Below are 9,817 nucleotides of genomic sequence, written 5' to 3'. Positions count from 1 at the left end.
AAATCTCATCCATGAAATATGTGTGCTTCTGGCACCAGAGTTTAAATTCCAGGACAATTTAGTAACTGAGTGTGTATTTGGTTGCTGTTGTTGTTGAGTTATTTTTTGCCAGTCATGGGGCTTGAACTCAGAGCCTGAGCTCTGTCCCTGAGCACTTTTGCTCAAAGATAGTGCTCTACCACTTTGAGCTACAGTATCACCTCCAACTAAGTGTATTTGAGATAGAGCTGATTTGCAAAGGTTTTTGCTTACTTTTCTCTTGGTATACACCTAAGCATTTCTCAAAGACAGAGAGGGAAAAGGGAAAACAAGCTGGGACAAAGAACCATCCCTTTCCTTGAGGTCTTAGTTACTGATACTTTCATAAAGAACTTGAATAGGCATGGTTCCTGATTTGCTCTACTTTTCAGATAAAACCACAGAAGTTAAGGTCACTGTGTAAAGGGTATGACAGATGCTACGTGCAACACATACCACCACAGTGAAGGATGAAGGCCAATAATGTATGAAGAATTTATACAAATCAGCAAGAAACAAACTACCTGCCAAAATTCACCATTTCTTTAGCAAGAGCAGAAAATGAGATACGTTTGCACTGGGCCTGCTGGAAAGTTTGGCTTTAATGGGGGCCAAGATCCAAGTGTCTGTGCCAATGTCACAGAGCTAGCATGACAAAGAGTTAATCCAGAGACATGGAGAATGCATGGTAAGTGCAGCTCAATGTAGCAAAAGTAGTAGTCCCCAAAGCCAAGGTTGGGCAGCCATCACACTGCACAAAGGAATCATTTCCTGATTCTCAACTTGGTCCCTTTCCCAAGACCATTACTGCAGAGACACTTTGAATAAAACCTAAATGATGCCTGGTGATGGTGGCTAATACCTATAATCCTAGCTACTCAGGCATCTGAGATTTGAGGACTGTGGTTTGAAGCCATTCCCTATTAGGAAAGTCCATGACTTTTATCTCCAATTAACCACCAAAAAAGTTGGAAATAGAGTTGGGGCTCATTTTGGTGGGGCACCAGGAGAAGCAGAAAAGCTAAGGAACAGCGTCCAGGCCCAGAGTCCAAACCCTAGTATCATCGCGCACATGAGTGCACCCCCTCCCCACCCACATACGCATGCACAAATCTAAATGCTGAAATACTTGGCCTGGTTCCTGACTCAGATAATCTGACTCAAGTTCATGTAATTAGAAATTTTACTGACTCAATTTTTTATACTTACATCAACACATTTAGAAGTCAGAATTTAGCATAGTAAACATGTGAAGCATGAATCATTTGGAATTTCAGTTATATGCTCCCAAAACACAAAAGGAGAATGAGAGCAGTATGAATGTTTATAGTACCAAAAATGTTTGAAAAGTACTTTTTAAAGTCAGCAACATTACTGTTTTCAAGACAAAACTTTATTTGAAGCATCAAGTGATATACAGAAAGAAAAGAGTCATGCAAAAGTTATGTCCTTCATTCCATGATTGTACATCAGATGATCTGTACAGTGAACAAAAATGAGAAGCAGACATATTGTGATGCATCAGTCTATGGATAGATTGCTTTAAAGATTCTCTTTCAAGTTATATTTTCCTTCCTTAAAAGGCACGTGGGGGAAAATAACACAGAAAAAAAAATCACTCTTCCTCTGAGGATAAAGTTTCTCCCCAGAGCTATTTATGAAATGACGCAGCTGCCTTTTTCTTTGAAGGGATTCTTGTCTTCTGGAATTCCTTTCACCAGGGGATCCTCTCCAGAACGTTCTTCAATATAGTTCTTTATTTCTTCAGAACATTTAGATACCTGGAGTCCAGAAAAAGGAAAAAAAAAAACAAAGCGAAGTCAGAGATGCTCAAATGTTATCACTACTTTTTTATGAAATTATAATAAACAGACTTTAAATATTTTTAAAACTATACAATTACTAAATTTCTGCTGTAATCTAATATTCTATTCTATCTACATATAACTTATGTAAAAATACTTCTTATTATTGGTCAAAGTTAAAACAATGTGAAGTTCACTGTATTAAATGATTGACCCCAGTAGTTATTATTCATTGTCAATCAGATGATTCATTCTGTGAAAACACATATTTCTGGCATGTCTACCACATTTTGGGAACTACAGCATTCTCTACTTTTAATTCTCCATATTAATGAGTTAATGAAATGGTAGATAACCCTCAAATATTTGGGAATTCTTGCTTAAGGGTATCTGCTATGTTCTAGAATTTCACACAATGATAGAAACATTGGGAAAAGCCTAGCTCTGAAAAGGGTGAAGGTGGCCAACTGTCTCTATTCAGAATTCCTTGTGTGTAGACAATGATGAAAATAAAAGCTTTATCAGAGGCTCATTAAACTTATCTGAGATTCTTGCATTTGTATAATCAGCTAAAACTTTTTCTACAATAGAGAAAAGGTTGAATAGCTTATTCAAAAAGTCTATGCTTAAGTGACAGGTTAGAACAATGAGTTAAAAAACAAGAATAAATGGAAAACTAAAAAAGTTTTAATTAAGGTCTTTATTATTAAGAAGAAATTAGAAGAACTATAGGCCCTCTAGAAAATGACAGTGGAGACTTACAGAAAGTGGACACATGTTCCACTGAATATGTAATCTAGATAGCTGCCTATAGCCTTTAAAGGGTATCACTAAAATATGTTTGCATAAGTATCCCCAATGTACATAATAATTTACTTAGAAATAAGTTCAAGTAGTACAGTGGTGCACTGTAGTGCATAACTACTAATTACAAAATGGTGCAATTTAATCTAAAGAAAAAATACAGACATCATTAATTCACTTATATACTCATATAGGACTATTTCTTTGAAAGTTATATGGGGTCCACTGACTAAAATAAGTAAATTTATATAACAAAATAAGATGTTTTATTAGACTTTTAAAAATAATTATATTTATTGGGCTTAAATTATTCCTGTGTCCAGAAACGATGAAGTTCTCTCCTCCCCACCAGCTCCCTCTTTCTCTCTTATACACTAGGGTAGGGCTGTGTTCTAATGGACAGTCTGGCTGGCAGAGAAAAACCTGCTAATGAATGTTTCATTTCACTATGGTCAGTTTCAGCTAGAACTGGAATAGCTAATTGACAACTAAACAATTAGAAGAACTTGCTTTCCTTTTCTCCCAGTGTAAGTTCAGCACATTGATATCAACCAAATAAAATCTTACAAATTTTTTTTTCTGTCGGTCATGGGGCTTGAACTCTGGGCCTGAGCACTGTCCCTCAGCTCAAGGCTAGCACTCTACCACTTGAGCCACAGCGCCACTTCTGCTTCTTTTTTTAGGTGGTGCTGAGGAATCAAACCCAGGGCCTCATGCATGCAAGGCAAGCACTCTACCACTGAGCCACCTTCCCAACCCCAAATCTTACAATTTTTTCACTAGCAATGAATTGTTTAAGAGTTGTACCTCTGTTTAATATATAATACCCAAGGCTGTGGGGGGAACCATGTGAAAACTAATCTAAGTGGTCAACACTCAATACTGAGGGGTTTGCTATGAGTGAAACAAGTTTCCATTAAGAAACAACTTTATTAATTAGATATAGGAGCAAATTTTAACCCACTAAACACTTCTTTTTAATACTACTGAGGCCTCAGGGCCTCAAAGTTGCTAGGCATGGGCTAGACCACTTGAGCCACTACTCCAGATTCTTTTTGCATTGGCCATTTTGAGGCAGGGTCTGTTGTATGCCTGGGATGGTTAGGCTGCTTTCTTCCTATTTGCAATTTCCTGAGTCAGAGGCAGGCGCCTCTGGGCCCAGCTATTGTGCTTCCCCTGTGGCTGCATGACCTCTGGTTGAAATGGACTCTCAGGAACTTCTTTTTGCCTGGGGTTAGTCTGGGACAGCCATCCCTCCTGTCTGACTCCCAAGTAGCCAGGATTACAGACTTGAGTCACCAACGCCTAACTACATGTATTATTATTGCCAAATACCTCAACATAAAAAGGACATCTTGCCTTGAAATCTAGAAGGAACATGGATTTGGAATTTTAAAAAGGAAAGGCCAAATTTGAGAAAAAGATATGTGAGAAGTAAACCTCCCCATTCCTACAACTTCTAATCCTCATCCATTGGTAAGACTCGTGTCATTAGACTTAATGTTGGCATCCTTCCCCTTGTATCTCTTTAATCTTTTCAAGTACTAAACTGCAAATACATAAAGTCAAAGGAATTGGAGTTGTGGGATGCTTGCCTAGAATTCTCAGCGTCTTGAGTTTGATCTCCAGCCCTATTCTCACAAATTAAAGTAAATAAATGAATTCACATTGTTATTACTGTGGAAGATACGACAAAGATTGCTGTGACTGAGTGAAAAAGAAAGCATCTCTGTTGCCAGTAAGAAACTGAAGTAAAACATTTCAAAATCTCCTACAGCACTGAAGAACCCCAGTAAAATTAATTCAAAACTAAATAAAGTAGTTTGAACACTTTAACATGTGGCTTTAGAGAATGATATTTCTCCCAAATGCCATCCTTTCCAGAACCAAATGGCCACCGGCCTTTTCTTACACTTGAGTTTTAGGATTTCTTGTGGTTTCCTAACAGCAGCTCCTTCCTGACAGGACAGGACCTAAGGATCACCAGATCCCAGCTCTCCTTCAGCTCGAACTCCCCCCACCCCCACCCCCAGCAGGGAGCAGACAACTTACCTGCTGTCTCTGCAACTTAACTTCTTTGCGAAGTTGCTCAACTTCCATCTTGAGCTTTTCCTTCTCTGGCAAATCTTCAATGTGAAGGGCAGGCATTTTAGCCCCAGAACTGGACCCAAGGATGGCCTGCACTGTGGAGCCCCTGAAAGTGCTGAGAAGTACAACAACTCCCCAAATAACTGCGGGCCCTGATCACCCCACCACCACCCGGCCCCACAGGACGTGGCTGCCAGGCAATGCCTGCGGTCCCCAAGTTCCCAGGGGGACTGGCTTCCTCCAGGAAGCCCCGTCACCCTGCCTGCGCAGTGGCCAGGATCCCCAAAGCTCTCTGCTTGTCCTGGAGTCTCTGCAAGCCCAAGAAGGCCAGTCCTATAAGCTGGGGCAGGTTTGAGTTGGAGACCTGACCCAGCAGCTTTCTGCAGTAGAATCCACAGCAGGGATGCTGGCCCCAGGCAGCCCGGGCCCTGCACCTCGCCACGCCCCAAGAGCCTGCCCGGACTCGCTGGAGCTGGACTGCAGACAAGAGAAGTTTTACATTTGTTCCTTTTTTTTTAAACTCGTTTCCAAGATACATCCGGGTTTTGTTTGAGAAGCCAGGAAACGGAGGACACTACGCAGCAGGAAATAACGGCCCCTTACCTCTCTCCAAGTTTTAAAAATACACACTATCTAACTTTTCCATGCCTATGTATTGGAAAATGTAGACGCTGGGGGAAATAAAATAAGCCCAAGGGAATAGGAAGCTCACTTGCATCCTTAGAAAAAAACACATCAGTGCTCTCTGCTAGTGCATGGTCATCCAGCTTGTAAAAGGCCTAACAGGGATTTTATACATTTGGGGGTTGGGGGGGGGGCGAGAGGGTGTGGGGAAGAGGGACAAAGATATAAGCAATATCTATAACTTGCACAAATATTTTCTGCCATTCTATAATCATCGATTTCTGCAGCAAGCATTTTTGTTTTTTGATTTTTAATCAAAGGGTCTGAGGGCAGAATAGAATTCTTCAAAATTCCTACCAGCCAAGTGTTTCACTCTCCACACCCAAATATTTGGTCTTTTTACCTATGATCAATCTCTTTCCTCACTGGACACTGAGGCATTTGAATTCCTGGCTCAAGCTCCTTCCTGGAGGTGGGTAGCAGAGCCACTTTGGATGGATTTCTCCAACTTCTGGAAAATAATATTCATCCAGCTGCCTGCTGCTTCCTACAACCAGGGAAAATGTGGGAAAGATTTACATTTTCCCTTTGCCTATAAATGCAAGTTTTGTTAACAGTACTCAAACGACTAGAAGAAAAATAAAATAGAAATGTCTTCCTTTCTCTGAAGGGACAGATTTTTAATATTTAAATTCAAGTGAAGAGCAGAGCTGGATAGTTCAGAGTATCTGACCTTAGACACCAAGATAGGTATCCAGTTCAATAAGCAGAAGCTTTGGTTTCTTCGGTTTCTCACCAGGCTCCACCAATGATCCTTAATGAATATAAGACAACTTAATGATGGGCACTTGTGATCCTAGCTACTCAGGAAGCTGAGACCTGAGGATGGTGGTTCAATTCCAGCCTAGGGAAGGAAAGTCCCCTGAGAAAATGGTAGAGCACTAACTTTGAGCTGAAGAGCTCAGGGACAGCCTGGGCCCACAGTTAAAGCCCCACAAAAGACCGACAAAAAAATAAGCAACAACAACAACAAAAAAAAAAAAAAACAGAGAAACCTATTTGACAGGGGAAAATTCACTTAACTTTTCTTAGGTCTTATTTACTATTTTGTAATACCATAATGCCTCTGAGGAAGAAGGGAAAGAGATGAGTTCATATGTTGTGTCTTTGACAGTATTTGTCTGTGTATGATAAATCAGTTTCTGTATTTGCAATAGCCAGAGTGCCTAGAGTTAGAAAGGTTAGGCCATCTGCTGAAAAGTTCCTTGTTAGTAAGCACTAAGCCAAGAAAAGCCCACATCTGTCTCTACAACAGTCATTGTTTCAGATTTCCTATTTCTTAATTTTAAAAAAATTGGTTAAAAATAGCATAAGTTAGTGAAAGTAATTGATGTGTATGTGGCTAAAATTAAATAAGTTCAGCACCAAAATTAAATAAGTTGGCTAAGCAAATTGAAGTATGTCTGCTCTAAATCATAACAAATAGAAGTACCTTGACTAGAAATTTCTTTCCTGTGGAACTGTCTACTTAATGCAGGAGTTGATATTTATAAACTCATGTAGGTTCTTTCACTTTTTTCCGCTTTTATGAAGCTTAGAAATAAAATGCCCATTAGCCTGCTGCCTTATTATCTGTTATTATCAAACAACTCACAACATAGTGCCTTTAAAAGCCAACTACTTAATCTGAAATGAGTTGGGAAATTAATTTAACAGTCCTGGGAAATCTGAAATCCTATGATGACATAATATTCTGAAAAATGATGTTGTTTTGTTTTAAATGCTAACACAAAAGTTACAGTTTCATACCCTTAGACATGGAGTTTACCTCCTGTAGAAGAATCACAGAAATAATTTCTCAACATCTTTTAGAAATATTCTATCAATAAAATCCAAAAGTTTTAAATAAGTCTTCTTTTTGGTCAACACTTGGGATAAAAATTGGTTTTTCCTATGGATACCAGGCAAGTGATCCATCATTCCATTGAACCACCTGCCCAGAGGAAACAAAATGTGTTTTCTTTTAAGTTTTCATAAATGCTACTAACAGTTTGCTTCTCTTTCCTTATTGATCAAGTTTTTAGTGAAGTTTTTATGCTTTTTTCATGTATACTCGCAATATATTACAAAAGTATATTTCCTGTATTTTTCTTTTTCCCTTTTCTCCTTACCATTCTTATCCTGAATGGCCTTTAGTTTATTTCATTTTCTGTGTTAAGTCACACATAATTATGTGTGTGTATATATAAATATACACATATATGTACGCTCATATACATATTTACACATACACACATATTATATGTCCATGAAAATCTATGTCTTCTAAGTCTAATTTCTATATACATAGGTGAAATATTTTATTTCTTGAACTTTGTTTCAATATAATTTCTTCAGTTGCATTTGTTTTCCAACAAAGGACATAATTTTATTTTTTGTTATTTTTATTTGTATTTTACTTACATATTTTTTATATTTTTATATTTTATATTTTTATATTTTAAGTTTTTATATTGTATTATTTTATTTTATATTCACACACATGCATGGTTTTTATAAAACTCAATTTGTGTGTGTGTGTGTGAGTGTGTGTGTGTGTTTGTGCTGGTCCTGGGGCTTGAGCTCAGGGCTTAGGCACTATACTTGAGCATCTTTTTTTGGGGGGGGGGGGACGGGTCCGGTCTTGGGGCCTGAACTCTAGGCCTGGGCACTGTTCCTCAGCTCTTCAGCTCAAGGCTAGCACGCTACCACTTGAGCCATAGCACCACTTCTGGCTTTTTTTTCTACTTATATGGTGCTGAAGAATCAAACCCAGGGCCTCATGCATGCAAGGCAAGCGCTCTACCACTGAGCCACCTTCTCAGCCCCACTTGAGCATCTTTTGCTCAAGGTTAGCACTCTACCACTTGAGTGAGCTACATTCTACTTCTGGCTTTTTCCGAGTAGTTTATTAGAGAAAAGAGTCTCACAGACTTCCCTGCCTGGGCTGGCTTTGAACCGTGATCTTCAGATCTCAGCTTCCTGAGTAGCTAGGATTACAGGTGTGAGCCACAAGCACTGGGCTATAATCCCAAATATTTTATACATTTATATTCCCTATTCATTCATCAGTTGCTGGTCACCTGAGCTGTGTCCATTGTTTGGCTTTGTGAACAGTGCTGAAATAAACATTATTTTGCAAGTGTCTTCTGGTATATTGATTTACTCTCTGGGAAATAGGTCCAATAGTGGTGAAGGGGAATCTTAGAGGCCTACTTTTATTCTTTTGAGGAAACTCCATACTGATTTCCATAGTGGTTGTTGTAATTTACATTCCCACCAACAGTGTATGAGGGTTTCTTTTCCCTTTGCATCCTTGCTACAGTTTGTTGCTTGCTTCCTTGATGGCTGCTGTTTTGATTGGGGTGAGATGAAATCTTAGTATGGTTTGATTTGCACTTTTTTATGGCTAAGAATGTTGCACATTTCTTCATGTATCTATTAGCCACTTGTATTTCTCTCTTATTTGTACAAAATATCTTTAACCTGCAAGTAGCTTACATGGTATATTGTAATATGTATAAGTCGTTGCTACTAATATCAAAAATTTTTGTTGAAGAAACAAATGTTAATTTGTTTAAAGTTAATATTGCTCAAAGCCTAGTTTTTGCTTCTGAAGCTGAATCTTAAACCAGTCCTCCTAAAACTAGTCTCCCCTGGTCCTGAAATAACAATTTGGGAACAAAACAAAGTCACTGTCAACTGCAGCTATGCAGCTTGTGGGACAGTCATGATTTCATTTCCTTCTTCACAGATCATCTTTTTCAAAGCTTACTTTGATTTCTCCCTTACTCAAAATTCTTCTGACAACTTGTGTTTCTAATAGAAATTTACTCTAATGTTGATTTAATTATTAAGCCATAAGAATTATGAACTGTCGAATATAAACATTGCATAAGTATTTTCTTTGCCTACACTTAATTAAATTTATTATGAAGCCAAATAAATTGTAGAGACCAGGACAAGTACTTACAATGCATAACTATAACCCTAACTACTTTAGAGGGAGAGATCAGGAAGATCATGGTTCAAGGCCAGTCCTAAGAGTTAGTGAGGACGCCCCCTGCCCCTCCATCTCAAAAAACAAGCAAAGCATGATGGTATTCATCTGTCTTTCTTGCTAACGGGGAGGGGAATTAATGAAGGATGGTCACTTTCCTAGGGAGATCTTTGGTAAAAACTTGAGGCTTTATCTGGAAAATAGCTAAATCCAAAAGATCCAGGGGCATAACTCAAGAAGTAGAGCATGTGTATACAAGTGTGAGAGCCTAAGTCTAAACCCCAGGACTTACAAATCAAGAATAATAAAATAAGTTGTGGAGACAAATGATCAGTTGGGTTGGCAACCTCAAAGATGAACAGAGCTTCAGGCCTGTGAAATTTATCATACAATACTTAAATTAAAAGAACTATACAAATAATAAGAACATGTAATTATA

At 38.5% G+C, this 9,817-nt stretch overlaps 1 protein-coding gene across 1 annotated transcript; it reads right to left on the bottom strand.

The window, feature by feature from the left end:
• Nucleotides 1-1,389: 1,389 nt before the first annotated feature.
• Nucleotides 1,390-5,213, bottom strand: Gng11 (G protein subunit gamma 11). Its single transcript, XM_069996506.1, has 2 exons — nt 4,680-5,213; nt 1,390-1,799 (listed from the first exon to the last, which is right to left on the bottom strand). Exons 1-2 carry the CDS (start codon nt 4,773-4,775, stop codon nt 1,674-1,676), a joined length of 222 nt encoding a protein of 73 aa, XP_069852607.1. The 5' UTR covers nt 4,776-5,213; the 3' UTR covers nt 1,390-1,673.
• Between the last annotated feature and the right edge of the window lie 4,604 nt (nt 5,214-9,817).

This window comes from Dipodomys merriami, unplaced genomic scaffold, assembly GCF_024711535.1.
Source record: "Dipodomys merriami isolate MVZ:Mamm:240054 unplaced genomic scaffold, mDipMer1.0.p SCAF_5, whole genome shotgun sequence".
Classification (NCBI taxonomy): Eukaryota; Metazoa; Chordata; class Mammalia; order Rodentia; family Heteromyidae; genus Dipodomys; species Dipodomys merriami.
This window is presented reverse-complemented; position numbering and strand designations above follow the sequence as displayed.

Coding starts and splice junctions, on each gene's coding strand:
- Gng11 (XM_069996506.1), bottom strand. CDS start 4,775: ATGCCTGCCCTTCACATTGAAGATTTGCCAGAGAAGGAAAAGCTCAAG. Junction 1,800..4,679: donor TTAAGTTGCAGAGACAGCAG/GTAAGTTGTCTG, acceptor TCTGGACTCCAG/GTATCTAAATGTTCTGAAGA.